Source organism: Balaenoptera borealis (assembly GCF_965194805.1).
Source record: "Balaenoptera borealis genome assembly, chromosome: 3".
NCBI classification, from domain to species: domain Eukaryota; kingdom Metazoa; phylum Chordata; class Mammalia; order Artiodactyla; family Balaenopteridae; genus Balaenoptera; species Balaenoptera borealis.
In genome coordinates, this window is record NC_138866.1 from 280,967 (window position 1) to 307,035 (window position 26,069).

At 68.6% G+C, this 26,069-nt stretch overlaps 1 protein-coding gene across 5 annotated transcripts; it reads left to right on the top strand.

The window, feature by feature from the left end:
• JAG2 (jagged canonical Notch ligand 2) lies at nucleotides 1-24,793 on the top strand. 5 transcript variants are annotated; one of them, XM_082386888.1, is made up of 26 exons: nucleotides 1-154; nucleotides 328-678; nucleotides 8,276-8,333; nucleotides 10,108-10,359; nucleotides 10,617-10,677; nucleotides 14,175-14,305; nucleotides 14,414-14,533; nucleotides 14,682-14,795; nucleotides 14,972-15,085; nucleotides 15,202-15,315; nucleotides 15,397-15,443; nucleotides 15,552-15,722; nucleotides 16,524-16,674; nucleotides 16,769-16,921; nucleotides 17,018-17,131; nucleotides 17,394-17,507; nucleotides 17,601-17,714; nucleotides 17,855-17,971; nucleotides 18,391-18,418; nucleotides 18,500-18,585; nucleotides 18,953-19,066; nucleotides 19,165-19,280; nucleotides 19,592-19,840; nucleotides 20,360-20,491; nucleotides 21,934-22,093; nucleotides 22,286-24,793. In XM_082386888.1, the coding sequence occupies exons 1-26, from the start codon at nucleotides 89-91 to the stop codon at nucleotides 22,810-22,812; spliced, it is 3,774 nt and encodes a 1,257-aa protein (XP_082243014.1). In that variant the 5' UTR covers nucleotides 1-88; the 3' UTR covers nucleotides 22,813-24,793. The 5 variants fall into 5 exon arrangements, with proteins under 5 accessions (XP_082243014.1, XP_082243015.1, XP_082243018.1 ...); XM_082386889.1 differs by having other exon boundaries at nucleotides 22,346-24,793; XM_082386892.1 differs by having other exon boundaries at nucleotides 23,487-24,793.
• Nucleotides 24,794-26,069: the final 1,276 nt, after the last annotated feature.

The following is a 26,069-nucleotide window of genomic DNA, read 5'->3' on the forward strand; positions in this document are numbered from 1 at the left end:
GCAGGCGGGCGGGCGGGCACTGGGAGGCCGGGGCCGGGCGCGCAGGGGCGGCGGCGGCGGCGGGCCGGCGGGCGGGGTCGAGGAGGCGATGCGGGCGCGGGGCCGGGGGCGCCTGCCCCGGCAGCTGCTGCTGCTGTTGGCGCTCTGCGTGCAGGTGAGCGGGGGGCGCGGACGGGGCGCACCGGGCCGTCCCTCGGGGCCGGCGGCACCGCCTGCGGGCGCCGCGGTTCGGAAGCCCTCGAGGCTGCGCGGCGGGTGGGGGCGGGGCGCCCCGGCTCGCGACCCCGGCCCGCGCTTCCCTGCGCTCTCCCTCTGCCTTATTTTTAGGCGGCGCGGCCCATGGGCTATTTCGAGCTGCAGCTGAGCGCGCTGCGGAACGTGAACGGGGAGCTGCTGAGCGGCGCCTGCTGTGACGGCGACGGCCGGACGACGCGCGCGGGGGGCTGCGGCCACGACGAGTGCGACACGTACGTGCGCGTGTGCCTCAAGGAGTACCAGGCCAAGGTGACGCCCACGGGGCCCTGCAGCTACGGCCACGGCGCCACGCCCGTGCTGGGCGGCAACTCCTTCTACCTGCCGCCGGCGGGCGCCGCGGGGGACCGGGCGCGGGCCCGGGCCCGGGCCGGAGGCGACCAGGACCCGGGCCTCGTCGTCATCCCCTTCCAGTTCGCCTGGCCGGTACGTGCGCCCCCCTCTCCTCCCCCAGCCCTCCCCTCCCTCGGCGCCCGGCCCCCGGCCCCGCCCTGCCCGCCGCCCCTCGGCCCCTCGGCCTCCCGGCACCTGCGGCTCCGGGCGTGCGTGCGAGCCGCGCGCGCCCGGACCCGGCGGGTGGGGCCGGCAGGGGGCGCCGCGCGGCGTGCGGACCCCGGGCGCCTGCTCCGTGGGGCCGGGTCCGCGCCCGGGCACGTGGGCGCGCGGGGGTCGCGGCGGGGCGGGGTGGCCTCGGCCCGCGTGCACGGCGGCCCGCGGCGTGTGCCTGCGTCGCCTTGCGCGTGTCTGTCTGGGTGGGGAGGCGCGGCCAGGCGCCTCGGGCCCGGGCAGGCCGCGGAGGCATGTGCGCCGCGCGTGCTGGGGCTGGTCTGGGGCAGGCCCCGGCGGAGCCGCCCGGGCCCTCGGCCAGCCAGCGCCCGCCCTGCAGTTTCCTGGATGCCCGGGGGCGGGGGTCGGGGGGGCAGCTCCGGCGGGCGCCGGGGGATCTGGGTCCCAGCGGACTTCGGGCACGTGTGTTGGTGGCAGCCTTTGCCTCTGGCCCAGACCCGGGGGGAAGGTTCAGTGGGCCTTGGTGCAGTGGTTCTCTGTCAGGCTCCTTATACCTCACAGTCTGGGGTTTTTGGTTTTATTCTTTTTTGGGAGGGGGCTTGGGGCTGGCTTGTCAGGCAGGAGCCTTGGGCCTGAGAATGCTGGTAGGGACGTGATTCATCTCCGTGGGCTGCAGGGAGCTGTGGTTGGGCAGGTCAAGGCCTCCTGCTGCCTGATGTGGCCTGAAACCACCGGGCCCCGGCCCTCCCGGGTGTCTGTGCTGCATGCTGCATGGGTGGGGGCAGGGATGAGAGAGGACCCTGAAACGCGGGGCCTCGGTGTGCAGGAGCAGGTCCCTGTAGCTGGGGTGGGCTTGGCTGCAGCAGGATGCCAGGCTCCGACTGAGGGGCTGTCTTTCTGACTAAGGACCTCTGGCTGGACCAGCCAGCGGGAGCCAACAGGAATATGTCTACCTGATGTCTCGGTCCTGGAAGAGACGGGGGGTTGAGGCCGGCCTGGCTGAAGTTGGGCCCGATGCCCTCCTCCCCGACCCGGCTCTGGGCCCTGTGCTGGCACCTTCTCCTCAGCCTGGGCCGGGGGCCTCCCCTACCCTATTTACCCCCTTCCTGACCCCGGGCTACAGCCCCCTGGGGCCACAGCCCTGCCCCTACATACCTGGCTGGCCTCTGGGGTCTCCCTTGACCCCGGGGCCTCGGGTGGGGAATGTGTCCCTGGGGTGGAAACGGCAGGGGCGGCCTGGGAGGCCCCGGGCGCGGGATGAGCCCAGCCCCCTCGCCCCCGCAGCGGCACGGCAGGCAGGTCTGAGCAGGGCCCGCAGCCTGTCATCTGCACTTGGGCCGGAGCCAGCACGGTTCGAAATCGCTACCTGAGGATGTGTTTTCGGCTCGAGTTGGCAGCAGTGGGCGTGGGGGCAGGGAGGCCTGGAGGAATGTGGCGGGCCAACGCGTGTCCCTCAGGCGCTCGGCCCCGCTGGCCGGCCAGGGGTGGAACGGGACGGGGCAGGCCCTGGTCTCCCCAGGTAGGAGCCTGCAGGCTGGGCACCAGGTCCCGGGCCCGCTCACCTCCCTTCCTCCTGCTCCCAGCTGGGTCCTCTCGGAGGGAGCAGGTGGCCCACCCTCTGGGCGGGGGTGAGGCTGGGGGGGTAGCCGTGTGCTGGGGGGGGGGCTGCTCTTGTCCTCTCCTCCCTGCCGGTAGTGTGGCCTGGCTGCCAGGCCTGCAGCTGGTGCGGCGATGCCAACGCACTGGTATTTCCGCTCGGCCGGCAGCAGCCCTGGGGCCACACTGCCTCTGCCTGCTGCAAGTCCAACTCCATCCCGTGAGCTGGGGCGAGTTTGGAGCCCAGTGTGCCCACTAGGGCCCTTGACCCTGACCAGAGAAAGCAAGGACTGTGTCTGGTGCCCTGGGGACCGAGGAGGGGGCCGGGCCTTGCCTCGGGGCTTCAGGTGGACGGGCTGCCGTTCAGGACCCTGGAGTAGGGGTGTGAGCAGGGCCTTGAAGGTGGCTGGGGGTGCACGGGTGTGGGATCCGCCCTCTGCACCCGGCCCGGGCCCCTGGAGGGGGAGGACCGGCGGCTGGTCTGGGCGCTGCACCTACCCCAGTGACCCTCAGCCAGTCCCGAACGCCCCCCTCCGCCGCTGCCCCAGGCCTGGTCGGGGCACCTGCGCTGTCTGCCGCCTGTGGTTTCAGGTTGGTGTCGGGCTTAGCTTTCTGGAGAGGGGCGTGTCCAGGGTCTTGGAGGTGAGGGAGGTGGGGTCCGCCTGGGTGTGAGGCCTGCCCCTTCTCTCCTGATCCCGCCGCATGGATGTCCGCATGCGTCCCGCTGGTCCCACCAGGAGGTAGGTGATACCTTGTTGACCCCAGTGCCTGGCCCGTAGCTAGCAGGGCGGAGGCCACGTTTGGTCACATGTGTGTACACGTGCACACGAGTGAGTTCTGCCTAGCTGTGGTAGGTGGCCATCGGGGGTGTTGGGGGGGCCGGGTGGCGTCGGGGACCCTGAGTGAGGGGGCCTGCTGCCGAGTTGCAGGCCACACCTGTCTACTTGGTTTACGTTCTGGTACCTGGGACCCCAGGACCTGGCCCACAGGTCGAGGGCCCCTCTCCCGGCGCGAGCCCTGTGGGTTTGAGGGGGTTGCTGTGTATGGTGGCACGGATGGGGTGTGGCCGCTCGTGAAGGCCAAGCTGGAGTCGTGAGGAGAACCGAGGTGGGCCTGGGCCTGATCCCGTTTCTGGCGGTGTAGCCAACCTGAGATGGTGGGCCAGAGCAGGTCCTGGGACCTGGCCGCGTGGTGCAACCGTGTGGTCTTGTGAGGGGGGGGACAGGGCTTCAGGGCTCAGTGCCCAGCCTGGCCTTCCGGCTGGTCTAGTCTCCCCCCTTCCTCGCTGGCTGCCCAGTAGAAGGCCGGAGTCCCTTGCGGGGGCTGTGACGCGCTCAGGGGTGGGCGGGGGACTTGGGCCAGTCGGGGACATGCACACCCAAGGGGGAGGTCTGCCGGGATGTGAACAGGGGGCCCAGCCCCCCCCACGTCCAACCGCCAAGGGGGCTTGTCAGCAGCACGAGCCCCCATCCCAGGGTGGGCCAGGCCAAGGTCTGCGCCTGGGAGCGCCTAGGCTGCCCTGGGTGGTGTGTGGCACCACCCTCCGTGTGCTCCCGACCCCCAAGGAGCTGGGGACTGGGGTGGGGGGCTAACGTGGACCCTGGCCCCTTCCCCACACTGCTCCCAGGGCCTCCTCTGCCCCCTTCCTGTCCATACCTTCCCACCGGGGCCTTGGGGTCCTGCTCAGGTGGGGCTCGGCAGGCTGCACCTGCTCCATGCCCCGTCACCTGCCTCGTACGTCAGGGGTCTTGGTCAAGGCTTTGACACTGGGGCAGCAGGGTGGGGCTCTCGGGCAAAGTGGGGACACCGGGAGGGCTGCACCGGCCAGCGGAGCGCTTGGATACGGGCTGGGGCTTTGTCCCTGGGCCTTGAGAGGTGGGTTGGGGAGCAAGGCTGCAGCGTGGCGAGGAGGAGCTTGCTGGAGGCTTTGGGCGGGGGCTCCGCGGAGGAGTTGTGGCTTTCAGGGATCCTCTCAGGAGTGGTGTCTGGATGAGGGCACGCTGGGCCGATGAGGGGCTTCTCGGTGGAGACAGGCATCTCTAATCCTCAGGCCTGAGCCAGGGTCCGCATCCCCCCAGACCCCAGGTGCACCGGGGTCCTCATCCCCCAGGCTACCGTGAGCCTGGTGTGACCAGGGTCGACCTGACTGTGGGCTTTGCAGTCCCGCAACGTGCGTGTGATGAGGTGTCAGGAGACCGTGGGCTGCCGGCCCGCAGTGGGGTGGGAGGGGCACGCCCAGGCAAGGCCCTGGCTGGTCCCTGGTGCGGAGTGTGGGCGTCTGGCTTCTCTTGTGGGGAGGCTGGCGGTCTGCTCCTCCTGCCGGGGCGCCAGGGCCCAGCGCCTTGAGGGGAGGCGGCCCCCTCCCCTCCCTGTCGGGGGACAATGGAGGCAGAGGCTTGGCCTTTCTGAAGCTCAGGTTTCAGGAAACGTATCTGTGCTGAGAGCTCCTGGCGCCGGCATCAAGCTCTGCTCCGTTGGGGGGCCGGGCGCTGATGCAGGGTGCTGTGGGAGAGGAACCAGGGTGGAGCCCGTGGACCAGGGCAGTGGGTCCAGGGTCTGTGCTAGGCCTTCTTGGCCTGGGGTGCCCTGGGCCGTGGGGTGTGGTACATCCGGCCCCATGTCTGCCCTGTGCCATTTCCATGTTTTTGGGCGGCCGCCCCATCATCCTTTCTGGGGGGTCAGACAAAGGGTTTGGACCTGGCCTTGGGGGTGGGCCAGGAAGAAGGCCGTGGTCGGGCTGGGATTCTGGTGGGGTAGGTCAGGGCGGGCTTTCTGGAAGAGGTGTGGCTGGGTCTTCAGAGACTAAGGTCAGCCGGCTGGGTGGGCCTCTCAAGGTTGGGCAGGCTGGTGGCCCAACTGTGCCTGGCCAGGGGTGTTCCTCTGCCCGCTTACTAGGGAACCCGCCCCCGGCCCCTAGCTGTCATCGACCCTGCCCAGGCACCCAACCCCCAGCCCGGTCCCTGGGATGACAGGGCGCCCTTCGAGGCCTCCCGTCCAGGCCCGTTGCCTTTTTCCTGTTCTGTAGGGATCTGGGGTTGACAAAGCCCTGCCGGGCCCGTGGCCCACGAGGCAGCAGCACTGGAATGAAAGGTTGTCGTTTGCAGAAGGGAAACTGAGTCCTAGAGGCCAGTCGGGAGGAGGAGAGAGGTGGAGGCCCAGCACTGGTGCCGCCCCACCCACCGGCTCAGGTTCTCTCTGGATGACTTCCTGCCGTCCAGGTGTAGAGAACCCAGCTGGCGGGCGGTGGGTCCCTTGCAGGTGGGCGGGCAGCACACGTCCCCGCGGGAGCAGGTAACCGGAGCCCTGGGCTGTGGCGAAGGTGGTGGTAATCTTACCTGAGTGGCTGGCGTGGGGTTTCCTGGGAGCCAGGAGGCACTCCCTACTCCCCGAAGCTCAGGTGTGGGGAGGTGGACTCCGGCTGCCCCAAAGGGTGAGCGCCCCGTGGGATGGGCAGCCCGGCCTGGGGCGTTCCTCCACCTGCCCTCCTGGGGGCCTTGACCGCCGTGGTCCCGCCCTCTTGGGCGCAGCCCACGTCAGCTCCCTGCTTCCTCCTGTGTCCTCCCTTGTAGCCCGTTCTACCAGGTGGCCAGCACGACTGCTGAAGCCCCGTTGGTCTCCGGCCTCATTCAGACCCACTTGGCAGCCACCCACTTTGTTGCAAAGCGTTAGCACCAGAACTGGCACAGGGGCTGGCAGCCCCGCGGTCTGACTCTGAGTCCCCTGTCCCCACATCCCTGCTCTTCCAGCCCGAGGCCCTGCCACGTGGCTCCTGCTCGGGGTGCTTCTTCCCGTACTCTGCAGCCTCAAGCGCAGAGACACCCTCTCCGCGGCCTGCCCTGACCCCCTTTTAGAACAGCAGCTCCGTGCCCCGCTGACTCACCCGTCCGCCGGGGCAGAGGTTCCGGTTCCCGGTGGCTGAGCTGTGCCTGGTGCACACTCGGACGGACGGATGGATGGACGGATGGATAGATGGATGGATGGATGGACGGACGGACGAATGGATGGATGGACGGATGGATGGATGGATGGATGAATGGACGGATGGATGGACGAGTGAGTGCGGCCTGGGGAGGAGCTGGGCGCTCCAGCTGTCACCAGGAGTGGGAATGGCCAGGGGAAGGCTGGCCTGAGGGGGGCATTCCAGGCAGAGGGATGGAGCCGTGTGTGCAAAGGTCCAGGGGCAGGGTGGGCGTGCTGGGTACCTGTGAGGAGGGCGCACGCCACGGGGAGCCCCAAGAAGGCTGAGCAGTGGGGGACATATGGACAGAGCCCTGGGGGTCATTGAGGGTGTGGACGGGGGTGTGGAGTCCCCAGTGTCTGCTGGGAGCCCCTTTGGTGGGGATGGGCAGCCTGGGCACGGATCCTGATGGCCTGGCAGAGGGCGGTGGCAGGATTGAGGGAGTGGGTTTCAGGGAGACTCAAGAGGTGGGATTGAGAGCCTGGGGACAGCTCCATGGGGGCGGGGGGCGGGGTTCTAGAAGGATGGAGGATGGTTCCCCGCTTCCTGCTCATGCTTCTTGGGTGGGTGTGGATCCTAGGGTGGCGGCTGTGAGCATGAGCTCCTGCGGGTCATCCAGGGGTGTCTGGGAGGCAGCTGCTGGGGGGCTGGGCTCAGGGCAGGGGCAGCGGCGTAGGTGAGCTGAGCGAAGTTGAGGGTGGGCACGTGTGTTCTGGGCCCTGAGGCTGTGTCGTGGGAGGGGCGGGAAGAGGAAGGGCAGCTGGAGGCACGGGGTAGGGGACAAGAGGAGGGTCCCCAAGGGTGGACCACGCTTGGGTGTCCAGGGGCTGTGGGTGTGATTGGATGTGGCAGGCAGCCTGCAGGGAGCTGGATGTGATTGGATGTGGGGGACGGCAGAGCTAGGTCTGAGTGGGGTGGGGTGCCGGCAGGCGGCTGCAGGGGCGAAGAAACCAGCCTGCAGGAGCTGGGAGATGGGGGTGCCGAGGGTGGGGAGGAGTCTGGCCTCCCCAGGGCAGTAGCCCTTGGGCAGCAAGCCGGCCAGCCCGTGGTCCCAGAGGTGGCCCTGTCCTGTGAGCCCCCAGCCCGGGTGGGGCTAGGGCTGGGTGGGTGGTAGTCAGCACTTTCGTGGCTGGTCCGAAGAGAGGGCCGAGCAGCGTGGAGGGGGGAGCCACGGAGGGTCCCGGGCGGGGAAGAGCTGGGCGGGGGTGGGGGGGTGAGGCGAGGCGCGAGCTTGTGCCTGGGAGTGACTGGCTGTCTTCACGGCAGGCGGGGCGGCGGTGTCCTGGGGCTGCTCAGTGATGTCACCCCATCATTTGCCTGGCGCCCGAGGGCCGGATGGTCTTGGGGGCAGGGAGGGGGAGAGAGCATAGGCTGAGGCTGCCTTGGGCAGTCCCTGGGCCTCAGTTTCCCTATCTGTGCAGCAGGGGCCGCTTTCCTGGTCTCGGGTGAGGCGGGCTAGTGGGGCAGACATTCACTGTGTCCCGGGGGGGGGCCTGCCCCTGCCATCCCGTGGCCTGGTGATGGGGCATCGTCCCTCCCGGGCAGGCTGGGGGTGGGACCTCCTGTTGCCCACGGTGGGTTGGGCCCCCGTGAGCTGCCGAGGGGGCTCCCACTCAACCCCCTCTGGTCCCGGGCCCCCCGGGACCCCTGTCTGCAGCTGCTCCAGCTGTGCCCGCCTTCTGCCCGCTACTCCGTCTGGGTCACTCTCCCTTCTCTCCGTCCTGACCCAAGCCAGTCGGGCTGGCAGGTGGGCCACGGGGCTGCAGGAGCCGCGAGCTCACGCCCCCTGAGCCTTCGTGACCTGGAGGGGCAGTCTCCCTCCTCCAGGGGGTCGTCTCGGGGTCTGCTGAGGCGACCCCTCCTCATAGCCGAGGGGTGAAGTGGGGGTGTGGCCGAGGCACGGGGCGGGGAGGGTTGGGCCGGGGCCTCGGGTACCTGACGGGCCCCTCCCTGTGTCCGCAGCGCTCCTTCACCCTCATCGTGGAGGCCTGGGACTGGGACAACGGCACCACCCCGGATGGTGAGTTAGCCCCGGCTGGGTGGATCGCTGCCTGCAAGGCCTTCCTCAGGGCACCGGGAGGCTGACCCCCTCGTTCACGGAGGTGCACATAGCCGGGTTCCTGGTCCTTTGCCTGCTGGGGACAAAGGCCCACGTGGCAGGAAAGCTGCCTCTACCCTGAGGATCTTTGTGCTGTTTCCCTTTTTGCCCTGGCTGCCAGGAAGCTCTGCCACACTTGTGATTTGCTGAGCTGCGCATGCACTGCCCTCCTCCCCAGTCTCAGCTTTGCCTATGTTGTTCTGATGGGCATGTGTCCTCGCCGAGGGCCCAGGGCCTGCACCTGGGCCTCCCCAGTGCTCCTGTAGCCTCCTGCTGATGCCCAAACCCAAGCCTGTTCTTTTGAGGCCGGGTCAGCAGCACAGCGGAGTGGGTTGCTGCCGAGAGCTCTCTCTGGCTTTCTGAGCCCCTCTCTGCCCATCTGCCCTGGAACGTGGGGCTTGGCGGCCCTCCCCCGCAGGCTCACCTGGTGGCTGGCCGACCTTGCACGGCGTCTGCGGGGCCCTGTGGTAGTAGGGCAGAGAGGTTTTCCGTGGACAGACAAGGAAGAGCATTTGCACGCGCGGCAGGAGCAGTGAGTGCCGAGGCCCTGAGGCAGGATTGAGCCCGATGTGTTCGGAGAGTAGCACGGGGCCCTCGTGGCAGGGTGGAGGCAGTGATTAGGTCAGCGAGGCCGGGGTCGGGTCGCGGAGGTTTCGTGGCTGGCTTTTCCCTGGAGCGGGGTCGCTCCGGCTGCTGCATGGATGGCGGGCTGCGGGGCCGGCGTGGAGAGGGGCGAGGAGGCCGCTGTGTGAACCCAGGTGGCGGTTGGGGGTGCTGGGGCCAGGAGCAGCCTGCGGAGTGAGAGGGGCTCCGGTCGCTCTGAAGGTCAAGGCACGGGGCTTGCTGATGGGTTGGACGTGGTGAGAGCAGGTAGGGGTGGCCTGAGCAGCCACAGGGCCGAGAAGCCGTTGTGCGGACGGGCCGGAACACAGTCCGGACGCGCTGCGTTTGGGGGCAGTGTCACGCGGGCAGTTGGATGCCAAGGCAGACCGAGCCCCTGGGTCCCACGGGTGACAATGTTGTGGGGACGCAGAGGGGCTGGGCTGGAAGCGGCGGTCAGTGGGGCTGGGCGGGCGGCGATGGGTCGGCGCAGGGAGAGACGCTTCTGGGAGGGGCCTGGCCTTCCCTGTAGCTCGGGGGTGGGGTGGTGCACGGGATCCTTAGCCTCTTATTGCAGACTTCCCCAAACTGGTACGAACGCGTAGGGAGACGTACCACGAGCCCTGTGCCTGTGCTTGCCAGATTGGGGCGCTTCCACCCACGCGGCAGCTTGGTTTGAAGGGAGGCCCAGCCATCGGGTCGCTGGATCTGTGCATTCTCGGGGCCGAGAGAGGCTTGTTTTCAGAGGGGGCGGTAGTGAGCGGTGCGGTTGCTGCCGGGAAGGCCCTCAGAGAGAGGGGGTCCCGGAGCAGGGGCGGGAGGGTGGCCAGCGGCGAGGGATGGGCGTGGTGCCCGGTGGGGGTGCCGGTAGGAGCAGGGCCGCGGGCTGCGGGGCGCAGGCGGGGACGCCCCCGCCCAGCCCTGCCGGCTCCGCCTGTGTTTGGGGAGCAGGAGGCCCCTCTAGCCCCGCACTTCCTGCAGTGGCCCTGCTGTCCCGGCTCTGTGGCCTGAGGCCGCTGGCCGCGTGGTTTCGCGGGCTGTGCGCCTCCGAGGGGGATGGGGCGGCTGCGCCGGCTGACTCTGCCGCCCCCCCAAGAGGAACTGCTGATCGAGCGGGTGTCGCACGCGGGCATGATCAACCCGGAGGACCGCTGGAAGAGCCTGCATTTCAGCGGCCACGTGGCACACCTGGAACTGAAGATCCGTGTGCGCTGCGACGAGAACTACTACAGCGCCACCTGCAACAAGTTCTGCCGGCCCCGCAACGACTTCTTCGGCCACTACACCTGCGACCAGTACGGCAACAAGGCCTGCATGGACGGCTGGATGGGCAAGGAGTGCAAGGAGGGTGAGTGGGCTGCGCGGGGCCACGCGGAGGGGCCGCAGGAGTGCCACACGGAGGGGCCACAGGAGTACCACACGGGGGGCCACGGGAGTACCATGCGGAGGGCCGCAGGAGTGCCACGCGGAGGGCCACAGGAGTACCATGTGGGGGGCTGTGCGGGGCGCCACCTGGAGGCCCCCCCACCCCGTGCCTGCCTCCGGGCTGTGGGGGCCCGTGCATGGCTGGCAGCAGCGGCGCCTCTCTGACCTCTCTCTCTGCAGCCGTGTGTAAACAAGGATGTAACCTGCTCCACGGGGGGTGCTCCGTGCCTGGGGAGTGCAGGTGAGTGCCGGGCGCCTGCCCCTTCTTTGCTCTCCAGGCACGCTTGCTCCCTCAGCAGGATTGGGCTGAGCGCCTGCTGTGTACGCGGCGCTGGGGAGCTGGGTGTTGGGGCCGCAGTGAGTGGGGACACGGGCCCTGCTCCCACGCAGCTTATAATCGGCGCAGGGACGCACGCGGCCTCAGAGCCTGGGCGTGCCCGACAGCGATAGCCCCACGAGGACAAGGTGGTGGGTGGTGGGGGCCTGGGGAGGGGGGCGGCCAGGGCCGTTTCACGTAACTTGGTTGGGACGGTCTTATACACAAGGGGCAGAGTCCGGGAGGCAGAGAGCCACCCGAGGGCAGGTGTCTGCAGCATAGGAGGTGCAGAGGGCACAGTGGCTTGTGCTCTTGGGTGGAGGACAGGGGGAGGGTGGTGAGTGTGTGGGGGGGACCTAGAAAAGAAGGGGGGGCTGCTGCAGAGTTTGGAGCTGAGTGAGGTGGGATGGAAGGACCAGAGCAGCTGCTGTGTGGGAGGAGCCAGGCTGGGGAGGGGGTGTGTGATGGTGACGGTCCAGTGGGAGGTGGAAGGGTGGGCAGGTCCTGCAGACGTCCTGGAGTGGAAGAGTGGGGGATCGGGGAGGACCCCAAGCCTTCTATATCCTGTGCCACTGGACACAGGGATGGGCTCAGGCGCAGCAGGCAGAGGTGAGAGCAGCAGGTGATGTAGAGGTGCCCTGCCCTGGGTATGCGGAGAGAGGCCTGGCCCGAGACACGGGTGAGCCCCTGAGGCACACGGGCGGTGCTGACAGCCGACGGGGGGCAGTTGGAGAGGAGAAGAGGTCCAGGAGCCAGTTCCAGCCTCCTGCTGGTGACTGTACGATGAGGGACTGGCAGAGGCCACCGCCACGAGTCAGAGGGAACCGGGCAGTGACACAGGGTTGGCCGGGGGTCAGAGGGAGCCAGAGAGAGAGGGGTCCCCGCAGCCTCGTGCAGACAGTGGAGGCCATCGGAGACCTTGATTGGGGGGAAGGTAGAGTTGCCGGCTTGGGCAAGGTCAGGCGGCTGTGGGAAGGAAGGAGTAGTTCTGCCAGGTAGTGAGCGGAGACGGTGGGGGGTTGGGACAGCTGGAGGGGCGGGGCCAGGGTTTGGAGCTGGGAGGGCTTCGAGCAGGGCTCTCTAGGGTGTGTGAGCAAGGGTGGGCGCCGGGGGTGCACGAGGATGGCCCGGGAGCTGGGCCTGGGGGGCCAGGTGGACGCTCAGGGGCGAGCCCCTGGGAGGGGCCTGCACGTTGGCAGGGAGGTGAGCAGGTGCAGTGAGTGAGGCCTCTGCCCCAGCCTTGGGTCTCACTCGTCCCAGGACCCCCTCTGCGGGGCGGGTTTGCTCCCAGCTGTGTTTTTCAGATAAGGGCGCTAAGCAGAGAAATTTAGTCACTCCCCCGTTGAGTTTGGACAGGGAGGGCAGTGTTTGGGAGCCGGGGGCCGGGACGGGATGGGAGGGTGACCCTCTCTCTGCTCGTCCTGTGGTGGCTTCGGCCTGGCAAGTGGCGTGTGGAGCAGTCCCGCCAGGCCCAGGGCAGGGAGGCGGGCAGGCTGCCCAGGGACAGGCGGGGGGCTGGGGCTGCACCCACCCGGCCACTCACTCTGCCAGGTTTCAGACAAGTTGAGTGGGTCTCCAAGTGGCGTGGGGAGCACAGCGCTGGTGAGAGGGCACCTGGGGGCCTGGCCCAGGGCGGGTTCATGTCTTGAGGGACAGGCACCTCCAGGAACCAGATCCTGGGTGGGAGACTGGGTGCGGGACCGCTCTCTGCCCTGGCCAGGGCCTTCCCCTGAAGCCCTGCCCTTTGACCTGTGTGGTGGGCATGAGCCCTGGGACTCGGGGCACACAGGTCCCCACCTGGGTCCTGAGCAGTGGGGCTGGGTCTCAGCCCCGCACACCCTGGCCCGGCCCCGTGGGCAGCGCAGTCCTGGGGCCCTGCTAAGGGCCCTGGGTGGCCGGCGATGGAGCAGCCGGGTGGGAGGAGGGTGGGAGGGAGGGGCGGGGAGGGAGGGGAGGGAGGGCCCGGGCCCGCCCTCCACTTCAGTGTGGGCTGTGCAGGAAGGCGCGGAGGGGCGGGGGTGCGGCGCGGGACTCTCGGGACGGAGGCTCTAGGTGAGCCCTAGCCGCCTCTCTCCCTGGCCTTCGGGTGAGGCCCAGCTGCCGCCTGTAGCTCAGGGCTCAGGTTTCAGCGCAGGACAAACCCCCACCGGATGCTGCGGAGATGGCCGTGCCTTCCTGCCGTCTCCTCCCTGGGCTTCTAGGGCCAGGAAAGCTGGGGTGGGGGGGGCCTGGAGAGGGCCGCCCCACCCAGGGCCGAGAGCACGCCCGAGGCACCCTCGTGCTCCCTGGCCGGGGTCCTCTGGAGGGAGGGTGGTGGGTGGGGGCGTGCGGCCCAGGCCGGCACACACACCGCCCCCCCGCCTCCCCGGGTACGGGGGCTGGAGGAGCCCCTTCTCACCGGCCTTGGTTTCCCTGTCCTGCACTGGCTGAGGTGGCCAGCGTCCCTTCTGGGTGCCGTGGGACTCGGGGGCGGCCCGGGAAGGGCCGTGGCTCTTTCCTTTTCCAAAAATAAATCCACGTGGTGGTTGATGGCACGGACGTCACTCCATCCTGCGGGACGAAGTTCTAGGGAGGGTCCCCTGGGGGTCACATCCAGGGCCTGAAGGGCAGCCCGCCGGGCCCTGGGGCGTCCAGCACAGAGTGCTGGTCTCTCTCCCCCAAGAGCAGTGCCCCCGGCTGGCTGAGTTCCGGGCCCTCACTGATGGCCTGGGCGTCTTTCTGCTCTTCCTCCTGAAGGACTTCCCAGAGAGGACGTTGGCCCACAGCTTAGGCAGGGCCAGGCCTCGGGGTCATGGCCTTGGAGCCAAGAGGCCTTTTGAGGCCGTTTGCCAGGGAGCGGTGACTCCTCTGGCTCAAGAACTGCCCTGAATCTGGCTTCTCTCAGGGCTGGACTGGGGCAGCCTGTGGGCCTCAGTGTCCCCATCTGTGAGATGCGCCCGTGGTTGGGCCTTGTGGAGAGAGAAGTTACTGCCCTTGAGTCACAGGTGAGGTCACGTGCTGTGCCCAAGGTTACCAGCCGGAGCCGGGCCAGGAGTCCTTTCCTGATGCCCCGCTGGCCTGCCCAGGCCTGGCAGCACCTGGCCCTCTCATTCGTGGGGTCCCGGCAGCGCCTTCCTTGCCTGGCGCTGGCTCTCGGGGCCCTGCTTGGGGTGAGTCCCAAAATAGCTCTGGGAGGAGTGACTGGACAGCTGCGGCCAACCGTGCGAGGCCAGCGGCCGGGAGCGCCCGTGACGGTGCGGGCTGGCCGGCGGGACCGTCACCCCCGCCTGGCCCGGGGCCCGTTCCGGTTCAAAGGCTGAGGCTGCCGGCCCCGGGCGGCCCATGTGACTCTGCGCCCGTGTCCCCAAGCCACCCTGGGAGCGGCCAGAGCTCCTGGGGTCCGCTGTCACGCACGTGGCCTCACGGCCCTCGGCCTTCCCCAGGTGCAGCTACGGCTGGCAGGGGAGGTTCTGTGACGAGTGCGTCCCGTACCCGGGCTGCGTGCACGGCAGCTGTGTCGAGCCCTGGCAGTGTAGCTGCGAGACCAACTGGGGCGGCCTGCTCTGCAACAAAGGTGCGCCTGGCGGGCGAGGGGCGGGTGGCGAGGCCCCAGCTCGGCGCCTCGGGGAGGTAGGGAGCGAGGGTCTCGGTCTGCTCCCTGAGCGCCCACCCCTGCCCCCAGACCTGAACTACTGCGGCAGCCACCACCCCTGTACCAACGGGGGCACGTGCATCAACGCGGAGCCCGACCAGTACCGCTGTGCCTGCCCCGACGGCTACTCGGGCAAGAACTGCGAGCGGGGTACGTCGGGGCCGGGAGCCGGCGGGGCCCACCTCTCTGGCCTTCTGTGCGGCAGGCACCCCCCACTCCCACCTCGGGGCCTTGGGGGCTTGGGGAGGAAGGAGGGGGCCTGGGCCGCCACACCCACTCCCTGTGGTTCTCAACACAGCCGAGCATGCCTGCGCCTCGAACCCGTGTGCCAACGGGGGCTCTTGCCACGAGGTGCCCTCAGGCTTCGAGTGCCACTGCCCATCCGGCTGGAGCGGGCCCACCTGTGCGCTTGGTGAGTGCCCACTCCAGTGCGTCTGGGGCACTCAGCCTGGCATCTGAGGGGTCTGGAGGGTGGGGGTGGAGTGGCCGCGTCCACGTGGGTGGCTGTGGTCAGGGGAGGGGTGACAGGAAGAGCCAGGCCCGTGTCCCTCCTTCCCACCCCACACCTCTCGCTCTGACCCTGTGCAGACATTGACGAGTGCACCTCCAACCCGTGTGCGGCAGGGGGCACCTGCGTGGACCAGGTGGACGGCTTCGAGTGCATCTGTCCCGAGCAGTGGGGGGGAGCCACCTGCCAGCTGGGTAAGGGGCCCGCGGGGCGCGTGTGTGCATGGGCTGTGCACTGGGCATGCGCTGCTGCTGCGGGCGCCGGGGCAGGTGGGGCCCGGGCCCCATCGCTGCCCTTGTCTCGTTCACAGACGCCAATGAGTGCGAAGGGAAGCCGTGCCTTAATGCTTTTTCTTGCAAAAACCTGATTGGTGGCTATTACTGTGATTGCATCCCGGGCTGGAAGGGCGCCAACTGCCACATCAGTCAGTACGGGTGGGCGGGCCGCAGGCGGGCAGGGCTGGGGGAGAGGGGGACCCAGCCGTGACCCGCGCCTCTGCCCGCAGACGTCAACGACTGTGGGGGCCAGTGTCAGCACGGCGGCACCTGCAAGGTGAGGGCTGGCCCCGTGCCGTGCGCGCACGTTGGGGGAGCGTCGGGGGGAGCCGCCTGCGGGGGCGGCTGTGGGAGGTTCACCCCCCACTCCCCCCACTCCCCCCAGGACCTGGTGAACGGCTACCAGTGCGTGTGCCCACGGGGCTTCGGGGGCCGGCACTGTGAGCGCCAGCTGGACGAATGTGCCAGCAGCCCCTGCCACGTCGGCCTCTGTGAGGACCTGGTCGACGGTTTCCGCTGCCACTGCCCCCAGGGCTTCTCGGGGCCGCTCTGCGAGGTGAGGCCTGCGCGTGCTGCCTGCCTCCCGCCTCCTCCAGCCGCTGCCCCGGGTGGCCCGTCCGAGTGGCCAGGAGGGGCCACAGTGGGTGTCGGCCCTGCAGAGAGTCCGGGCTGCCTGGCTGGGCAGGGGCAGAGGAGGGTCGCAGGGTCACTGCTTGTCAGGACGAGCCCCTCCTGGCGGGGTGGGCCGGGAGCCCTGGCAGGTCAGCTGGCTGCCCCAAGCCCTGTCTGTCTGATTCCCACTGTGGCTGGAGGGCAGGCGGCTTTGACGGGGCAGGGCACATGGGCCCCTGAAAGAGGGGCCCTAGGGTGGGGTGGGGGTGCCACACACGGGTCTGAGGAGAGGCTCGCGCACCCATCACCCTCTGACCCGCCCTGGTCATCGCAGGGGAGAGTAGTGGGGCTGCAGGGGTGCAAGGGGCGGGTCTGGAGCCTGGCGGTGATGCTTCTGGGAAGGACCCACGGACAGGGCTGAGGGCGGCCCTGGTGGCTGGGGAGGGGGGCCAATAGCTGGCCTTCCTGCCGGTAGGAGGGGCGAAGGCCGGATGCAGCGGAAGAGGGCCGCCCTGGAGGCGAGGGTGGTGGGAGGGGCCTGGCCCCCGCAGGTGTTTCCGTCCAGCTGAGGGGCCTGGGCAGTCGGGGTTGGGCGTTCCTGCAGGCTCTGGCTGCAGCGGCCTGGGTGTCTAGTCCGGATGGGGCCTGGATCTTGGGGGTTCCCTGTGTGGACACGAGAGAGGCCTGGCTCGTCGTCCAGCACCAGCAGTAGGGCCTGGGCTCTCACGGATGCCCCCCTCCCCAGGTGCACGTTGACTTCTGCCAGCCAAGCCCCTGCCGGGACGGGGCCCGCTGCTACAACCTGGAGGGCGACTACTACTGCGCGTGCCCCGAGGACATGGGCGGCAAGAACTGCTCTGAGCCCCGGGCGCCGTGCCCTGGCGGGGCTTGCAGAGGTGGCTGCAGTGTGGGCGGGGCCTGAAGGGGTGGGGTAGGGTGAGGGGGTGGGGCCTGCAGAGGTGGGGCTGACCCCTCCCATCTCTGTGGCAGTGGTCGATGGCTGCGGGTTCGAGGCCGGGACCAGGGTGGCCCGCGTGGCCCCCTCCGGCGTGTGTGGCCCCCATGGACACTGCGTCAGCCAGCCCGGGGGCAACTTTTCCTGTGTCTGTGACAGCGGCTTCACAGGCACCTACTGCCACGAGAGTGAGTGGCTGTGGACAGGGGGCCGGGCGGGGGCCGGCCGGGGGCCGGGCGGGGGCCGGGAGGCCTGGGGACCTGGCTCACGCCCGCCTCCTGCAGACATCGACGACTGCCTTGGCCAGCCGTGCCGCAACGGGGGCACCTGCATCGACGAGGTGGACGCCTTCCGCTGCTTCTGCCCCAGCGGCTGGGAGGGCGAGCTCTGTGACACCAGTGAGTGGGCCGTGCTGCCCCTCCCTCGGGCCCCACGTGGCCTGTCACCGGACACCTCAGCCCCAGCGGCCCCACGTGGTCACCGGCTCCACGTGGCGAGCTGGTGACCGGAAGCGGCGCCTGTGTGTGTGTGTGGCGGAGGGGCACACGCTCTCCCTCCCCACCCCCTCTGTCTCTCCCTGGCCCAGCTCCGGCGCTTCCTCCCCCCGCAGCCCTCCCTGAGCGCCGGTGACCCCCCGCTGACCGGCGTCCTCACCCCCAGATCCCAACGACTGCCTTCCCGATCCCTGCCACAGCCGCGGCCGTTGCTACGACCTGGTCAACGACTTCTACTGCGCGTGTGACGATGGTTGGAAGGGCAAGACCTGCCACTCGCGTGAGTGCCCGCGAGCCCCTGCTGCGCTGGGGGCTGCCCGCCGGGATGCCGCCCACTGCTCCGGGCGCCCCCTGAGCGGTCGTGTGCCCGCAGGTGAGTTCCAGTGTGACGCCTACACCTGCAGCAACGGTGGCACGTGCTACGACAGTGGCGATACCTTCCGCTGCGCCTGCCCCCCGGGCTGGGAGGGCAGCACCTGCACCGTTGGTGAGGAGCCCCGAGGGCACGCTGGCCGTGTCTGCCCCTTGCTGTTTGGGTTGGAGGCGTGGGGTGGAGGCCCCGGTCTGCCCAGCCCAGATGAAAGCCCCCTTCCTCCTCCTCCTTCCTCTCCTCCTCTGCCCTTGCAGCCAAGAACAGCAGCTGCCTGCCCAACCCCTGCGTGAATGGGGGCACCTGTGTGGGCAGCGGGGACTCCTTCTCCTGCATCTGCCGGGATGGCTGGGAGGGCCGCACCTGCACACACAGTGAGCCCGTGGGCGTGGGCGTGGGCGTGGGGTGGGACCCACTCCTCTCTCCCCCAGCTTCCGGGTCCTGCTCCCTCTCGAATCTGCCTCACAGACCTGCCCCTTGCACTTGGCCACCAAAGTCCAGTTGAACCCCAAGATCTGCCGTGCCCCCTCCAACACCCCCTGAGCTCCGCAGCCCAGCCCCCTCCCTTGTGTTCTGCCCTCTGTCCGTCGCCCGCCAACCACTCGCCCTGTGGCCTGGGCGTCCTGCTCGCGCGCCCCGCCCTCCTACACCAGTCGCCTCCAGGCTGGTCACGGTGGGCTGGCGGGGAGCTCGGTATCCTCCCGCCCTGCATGCCTGGGGTGCCCCAGACTCGGCACGGATGGGTGCCAGGCGGGTGGATGCCGTGCCCACTGTCCTCTTTCCGCAAACACAGATACCAACGACTGCAATCCTCTGCCTTGGTGAGTGGCAGCCCCTGAGGCGGGCTGGCCGGGGAGCTCGGCCTGTCCTGGGCCCCCTGACACCCGCCCTCTCCCCTGCAGCTACAACGGTGGTGTCTGCGTGGACGGCGTCAACTGGTTCCGCTGCGAGTGTGCGCCGGGCTTCGCGGGCCCTGACTGCCGCATCAGTGAGGGGCCGGGGGCACCGGGCGGGCAGGGCTGTGGGACCCCAGCCCTGGGAGCTGCTCCCAACTCAGTCTGAGCCCCAGTTTCCTCTATCTGTCCCCCGCCACCCGGCAAGCGGGTAGACCCTAGTTTGGGTTGAGGTCTTTGTACCCAGAGGCCCCCCCTCCCCCGGTCCAGAGGCAGATGGGGGTGGTGCTTATCGAAGCCTCGGGCTGGTGACAGTGATGGCGCCAGGCCCAGCTCAGAGGGCCCCCCAGGGCAACCCGAGGCCCAAGCTGGCCGGGGGCTGCTCCTCCCACTCGCCAGGGCCTCCCATGCTGCCCCAGCCGCCTTCCTGCTGCTCGCTGAGCCCGCCCGCTTTTCCTGCAGACATTGACGAGTGCCAGTCCTCACCTTGCGCCTATGGGGCCACGTGTGTGGACGAGATCAACGGCTACCGCTGCAGTTGCCCTCCTGGCCGGTCTGGCCCGCGGTGCCAGGAGGGTAGGTGTGGGGGGACATAGTGGGCGAGGGCCATGCCAGGTGGGGGCAGGGCGAGACCTGGCCTTCACGGCTGCCCCCACCTCTCCTCTTCTCTGCAGTGATCGTGTTCGGGAGGCCCTGCTGGTCACAGGGCGTGCCCTTCCCTCACGGGAGCTCCTGGGTGGAGGACTGTAACAGCTGCCGCTGCCTGGACGGCCGCCGGGATTGCAGCAAGGTGCAGGAGGCTCCTGCCCCAGAGCCTCTCCAGCCGGCCCTGCCCGGCCCTCCCTCCCAGCCTTGCCTCCCCGTGCTGCCCTGCTGGGTCTGATGCCCCAGTGCCTTGGGCCTGGGGTCCCCGTCATTCATCCATGACCCTGTTGCTCACCCTGTGAGGGTGCTGGGGGAGGGGGACGGGTGAGCCAGGCTCCGGAAGACCTGGGTCTGCCCTGCCCTGCCCTGCCCTGCCCTGGGACTCGCTGACCCGACCGTGTCTTTTCCCCCCGCGTGGTGCCGGTGTGTCTGCGGGTCCCATCTACGTGTGCCCAGGTGTGGTGCGGCCGGAAGCCCTGCCTGCTGGCTGGCCGGCCTGACAGCCTGAGCACCCAGTGCCCACCTGGGCAGCAGTGCCAGGAGAAGGGCCCGGGCCAGTGCCTGCAGCCGCCCTGCGCGGCCTGGGGGGAGTGTGGCGCGGGGGAGCCCTGGCTGTCCGGCAGCTCTTGCCGGCCGCGCTCCGGCCACCTGGACCGCAGCTGCGCCCGCCTCACCCTGCACTTGGACCGCGAGCGGCTGCCCCAGGTGAGCGGCGCCGCCCACTGCGCCCCACACCCTTCCTCAAGTGGCCACCGGGATGGCCCGAGGCCCCTGCTGCCTGCCTGGCGCCGGCGGGCTCGGGGAGGCTGGGGAGCCTGGCCGCGTGCGGTCGGAGGAGGTGGCGTGTTGGTCCCAGGGGAGTGGCCAGCCTGGGCCGAGGTGCCTGTCCCTCCAGTTGTCCCGGGGCCTGGGCTGAAGGTGGCCTTCCAGGGAGGCTGGGGCAGCCCACAGCTCGGTGGGCGCTTCTCACTCCGGCCGCGTCCCTGTCCTCACGTCCTTCTGGCCTGAGCTCCGGGTGAGGCCCCACCCAGCCCTGACCACGGTGGTGGTCTGTGTCCTGCTGTGGGAGCCGGTACCCCCCCCGCCCCGCCCGCACCCCTGCTCTGCTCCCCCAGACAGGGTGTAAGGCGTGTCCCACCGCCTGCCCGAGGTGCCGGCTTGGGGTGAGCGCCCTCAGGTCCTCGGCCCGCGGGCCGTGCTCACGCGCAGCCCGTCTCTGCTCAGGGCACCACCGTGGGCGCCGTCTGCTCGGGCATCCGCGCTCTGCCCGCCACGAGGGCGGTGGCCCAGGACCGCCTGCTCGTGCTGCTCTGTGACCGGCCGTCCTCGGAGGCCAGCGCCGTGGAGGTGGCTATGGTGGGTACTGGCGGGTGGGGCGGCCACCCTTGTTCAGCGCCCCCCTCTCCAGGGTCCCCCTCTGCACGTGCGCCTGGCGGGGACTGGGGCAGAGGGCCCAGGCCAGGCAGGCTCCCAGGTACTTACTTGGGGACACGGGGTGACCACAGACCCAGAAGTCCGCTCCGGCACAGTTGCGCAGCTTAGGGCTGTGGCATCTCCCCGTGCCCTTGCTGGAGGCCGGCGGAGCCGGGGCGGGCCTGCAGGAGGGGTGCTGTCAGCCCGGCGAGGGGGGCAGGAGGGGCCAGGCAGGGCGCATGTGCAGCTCCGCGGGGCCAGCGCGTGCAGCTGGGACTCTGGGCAGGGGTCCGCAGAACTGTGGGAGGCCCCGGGTGACAGCAGGAGTCGGGGTACAGAGGCAGCACTCAGAGACGGAAGGAGAGGGGTCAGGGGCCAGGGTGGACAGCAGCGGGGCATAGCTGGAGGATCCCTTGAGGGCCGGGTGGGGGGAGTGAGGAAGCTCGTAAGCCCGGGGCCTCAGGATGGGGAGCCCTCATGTGGGACCCGGACTCGGGACCATGGGGGTCAGTTGTGGCCTGGGTGCGGCGCTAAGACCAGGGCCTGCCCGACGGGACGGGGCGGGCGGGATTGTGGGTGGAAGCCTAATTTTCCTGCCGCCTCGGCTGCACCTGGCCCCCTACTTCGCCTGTGCTGTGTTCTTGGTGTCTATGGCAGCAGGGGTGCCCGTGGTCTCAGGCCGCCTTGGGATGTGTGGTCAGGGCCTGGCCACCCGCCCGGGCCCTCGGCTGAGTGGGTGTCCTTGGGGCCCTGCTCTGGGGCCCAGGTGGGTACCCGACGTAAATGGGCACCACGGGGTCGGGGGAGGCTGTGGCTGGGGTTGTGCGGGGAGAGACGAGGGGGGAGGGGCAGAGCAGCTTCTCGGGGTGCTGGCTGGGTGCCGGTGTTTGGGCAGCAGGGCCGCACGGTGCCGGCAGGGCTTGGGGGAGCCCCGGCATCGGGTGCCAGTGCTGGGTTTGTGGCACCCTCTGGACTCCAGGCGTGGCTGGCTGGGGCTGGGAGCCTACCCGCAGGGACAGCCGTCCCAGCCCCAGGTGCAGGGGGGTCCAGACCGGGAAAGTGCAGACCAGGCCTCATCCACCTTCCCATGAACTGCCCAGCGTGGGGCATCCCCCGCCCAGGACCCCCCTTCGATGAGCCTCCCTCCAGGAAGCCTTGGGGCCGCAGGTTCCCAAGCCCTTCACTCTGCTCCAGGACGGCCCTGCTCGTGGGACCACAGCCACCCGCGTCCCTCCTTGCCGCTGACCGAGAGCCGCTGGCCTGGATGGGAACCTCAGTGTGCCCTGGGGCCGCACACGGGGCCAGGCACGCTGTCCCACGGGGGGTGGGGGTCACAGGCCCCCGGACGCAGGCGGGCTGCCCCTCAGCTCTGTCCTCTGCCTCAGTCCTTCAGCCCGGCCCGCGACCTGCCCGACAGCAGCCTGATCCAGAGTGCGGCCCATGCCATCGTGGCGGCCATCACCCGACGGGGGAACAACAGCTCGCTGCTGCTGGCTGTCACCGAGGTCAAGGTGGAGACGGTCGTCATGGGCAGCTCCTCCACAGGTGAGCAGGGGGAAGGGGGGCCGCTTCCTGGCCCCCTGGGCCTGTGGGAATCTTTTCGGGCACGTGGGGCTTGGAGGGGAGGGGTTGCGAATTTCCCCGGCCCTGCCGGGGGGCCGTCCAATCCACAAAACGCGCAGCTGCTCTGCACCTGCCAGTGAAGGGCCCCCAGCCCCCCACGCACCCCCTCCCCAGCCCACCACCGGGAGCCAGAGGACCCTCGCCCGACGGTCCCCTCACGGCGCCCCGCCCCAGGTCTGCTGGTGTCGGTGCTGTGCGGCGTGTTCAGCGTGCTGTGTCTGGCGTGCGTGGCCGTCTGCGTGTGGTGGACCCGCAAGCGCAGGAAAGAGCGGGAGAGGAGCCGGCTGCCGCGGGAGGAGGGCGCCAACAACCAGTGGGCCCCGCTCAACCCCATCCGCAACCCCATCGAGCGGCCGGGCGGCCCCAAGGACCCGCTGTTCCCCTGCAAGAACTTCACGCCGGCCCCGCGCGGGGCGGGGGAGGCGCTGCCCGGGCCGGCGGGCGGCAGGGAGGACGAGGAGGACGAGGAGCCCGGCCGCGGCGAGCACGACTCCCCGGAGGCCGAGAAGTTCCTCTCGCGCAAGTTCACCAAAGACCCCGGCCGCTCGCCTGGGAGGCCGGCCCGCTGGGCCTCGGGCCCTAAGGTGGACAACCGCGCCGTCGGGAGCCTCAGCGCCGCGTGCCGTGCCGTCCGGGAGTAGGGCTGCGGCCGCCAGCTGGGCCGGGACCCGGGACCCCTCGCCGGGTGCCACGCCACCCGCCGGACCACAGGAGGCCAAGGCCGTGTGCATAGTTTCTTTATTTTGTGTAAAAAAAAAAAACCCCAAAAGCAAAAAGCAGATGTTTATTTTCTATGTTTCTTTAACCTTGTATAAATTATTGGATAACTGTCAGGCGGAAAACAACGGAGTATTCTCGGATAGTTGCTATTTTTGTAACGTTTCTGTGTGTCGCACTCGCCGTGTGGCAGGGAAAAGCAAGGATGTCTGTGCTCTCACCAAGTCGTTGAGCGTTTGTTCCCAGAGGTGGTGCACTGTTTACAGAATCTTCCTTTATTCCTCACTTGGGGTTCTCAGTGGCTCCAGGCCAAAGAGCCAGTGGGACCCATGGCTGTCGGTGGGACCACCCGAGGCTGACAGCGGGACCCGTGGCTCTCAGTGGGACCTGTGATGTTCGGCGTGGCCCATGGCTGTTGGTGGCACCTGCGGTTGCAGTGGGGCTCGAGGTCATTGGTGGGGCCCGTGGCGGTCGGCGTGGCCCGAGGCCCGTGGGCAGACCCTCGCCAGGTCACCAGTCCGTCCGCGCTCCAGTCCGCCGTCCTCGCTTGCTCCTGCCCAGAGCACTCGCTCCAGAGATCTCTCAACTGTGCTTTCAGAAGTGCCCTTCCTGACTGCTCTGTTCTCCCCGGGACGGCGGCAGTATTGAAGCTTGTGACAAGTGCCTTCACACAGACTCTCCCCTCGCAACTGTCAACGTTTGCCGTGGGCACCAGGCCGCTGCCCACCTGCCGGCCCCGGCCGCCCCTCCTCGTGAAAGTGCATTTTTGTAAATATGTACATATTAAATGAATCACTCTGTATATTTGATTTAATAACTTAAATGTTTTGTCCTCCCTTGTTCTTTGGGTGCTGTTCCTTTGTTACTTAGAGTCTGGACAGGAGGGGGGCGTCCACGGCGCAGAGCCAGGCGCGGGGGCGGGCGTGTGGGCCGTGTGTGAGCGGTGGGAATGTCCTGCTGCCCCAGGGCCCCTGTGGGCCGGGAACACGTTCGCATCCGTGTGGTTGACAGAAGCTTTCCTGGAAGTGAGGCGAGGGAGGCACTTTGCATCCGCTCCGTACTGAAAACAGGTGAGCAGGGCTTTGTAAATTGTGTCAAGTCGCTTAGCAATGAAGAGCTCTCAAGGTTTCAAGGAATTAGGTCAAAACTTGAGAGTGTGAGACGCTGCACCGTGAGTGGCTCTTGGCTCCCGTGGGTTGGGCAAATTGGGACTCAGCGTGGTGGCCTCGGGGCGGCCGTTGAAGGCTCTGGCACCTGTCGGTTTGTGCACAGGTCGCTGAGAAGACCAGGTGGTCGCTAATTAAGTCACGGTTTATGCCAGCCTCGTGCACATGTGGAGCTCATGCTGCCTCCGCTGGTCAGCCAGAAAGATCCTGAGCTTCCGGTTTCCTTTTAAGCCATGTTTACCTAACGAGCCCCCAGGTGGCTGGGAGAAACAAATGCCAATGGCCTTTGTCCTGGAACTGTCTACGCCTCGTGATTTTCCAAAGTCAGTGAACAGACCACAGTCCAGACCCAGCATGAAGGGAACCCCAGCACCAGGGGCAACAGCCATCAGAACCGTGCCAGGCTGCAGGTGCCCGTCGGATGCTCGGACCCAGAGTATGAAATGCGTTTGCTGGGGCTCCCCTGGTGGTCCAGTGGCTAAGACGCCACGCTCCCAATGCAGGGGGCCCGGGTTCGGTCCCTGGTCAGAGAACTAGAACCTGCATGCCACAACTAAAGATCCCGCACACAGCAACGAAGATCCTGTGTGCCCCAACCAAGACCTGGTGCAGCCAAATAAATAAATATTAAAAAAAAAAAAAAAGTGTTTGCTGGCCGTGCTCAAACAAGACAGCTGGGCAATGCCAACAGGCCGGATGGGAGCTGGAAAATAACCAAGTGGGTTTGAAAAAAAAAAGAGTGGAATTTCTAGAAATGACAAAGCGCCATCCCCTAAACTGAAAACTAAACAGTCATTTTGAGATGCTGCTGAAGAAAGAATTAGTGAAAAAGAGGTCAGAAGAAAGGGGTCCCGAGGCAGCCCAGAGGCAGAAGGTGGGAAGATTGTGAGCGGCTGGCGTGGCTGGGGGGCCGGTGGGGTGTCCCGAGGCGAGCGGAGCCTGGCGGGTGTGGGGCGAGCAGAGAGGGGGCAGAGGCAGCAGCGGCTGGGCCGCTTGAGTCCCTTCCTCAGGACATGTGCCGCGGGCGACGCCAGTGGGTCCCCCACATTCTGGGCAAGCCCCCGTGACCTCGAGGGGGTGGGCCTGGCCTGGGCCTGGGGGGCTCACCGGACACTTCCTGCTCGGGGGGAGGCTGGCTGTCTCAGGCCACTGTGCACGCCATGCCCACGTGTGCACCTTCACGTGTAGCCTGGCCCTCCCTCCCAGCCTGCCGCCAGCATCCTGAGCCCACCTCAGGCCTGGCCTGGGTGACCCCGTGCCCGGCAGGGGTGGGGACAGGGCCGTCCACGTGCCTCCCCAGGCCCAGCTCACTGCCGGCCGCACTGGCGCGTCCCATGCTCCGCCGTCTCCTGCTGGTGTGCCCCTGGCTGGTGGGGCTCGTTCTCGCTTCCAGCACGGCCCCCTCCCCCGCTCTTGGTGAGACCGCGAAGGGTGGGTGGGATTGCAGCCCCTCGGCCCCCAGGGTGCCGCTTGCCATGCCGACCTCTGCCCTCTCTTAGGCTGGCTACACAGAGGCCGGCCCCCACGGCAAGGGTCAGGCATCTCTGTCCCACCCCTGCCAGCACCTTGTCCTCTCCTGGGTGGGTAGGTGGGCAGTTGACCCCCCAGAGGGACAGCCGCTTGATTAGGAAGTTCAGACAAAGCACGCTCACGGGCGCCGGCGCTGTCCCCGAGGCTGCCCCGCGTCTCCCCGAGGCTGGTGCTGGGCTCCTGCGACTCTCCCGGCACAGCAGGAAGCTGTGGCCGTGGGACAGTTGGCCCCCAGACTGAGGCTCCCCCCGTTTGCCTGTGTGACGCAGCAGCGTCCAGCTGTGGCAGCTGGGAGTGGACGTGAAGTCCAGGAGCAGTGAGGGGTCCCCGGGTCCCCTCTGCAGCTGCCTCGCTCTGAGCACCTGCGGGCCTCCTCCCAGCGGCCCCACCTCTTCCCCTTCCTGGTCGATGGGTCTGGGGGAACCAGACGGGAGGGGCTGAGGGGGCCTCTTCCCTGTCCTTGAGGTGCGTGTCACCACGGTAAG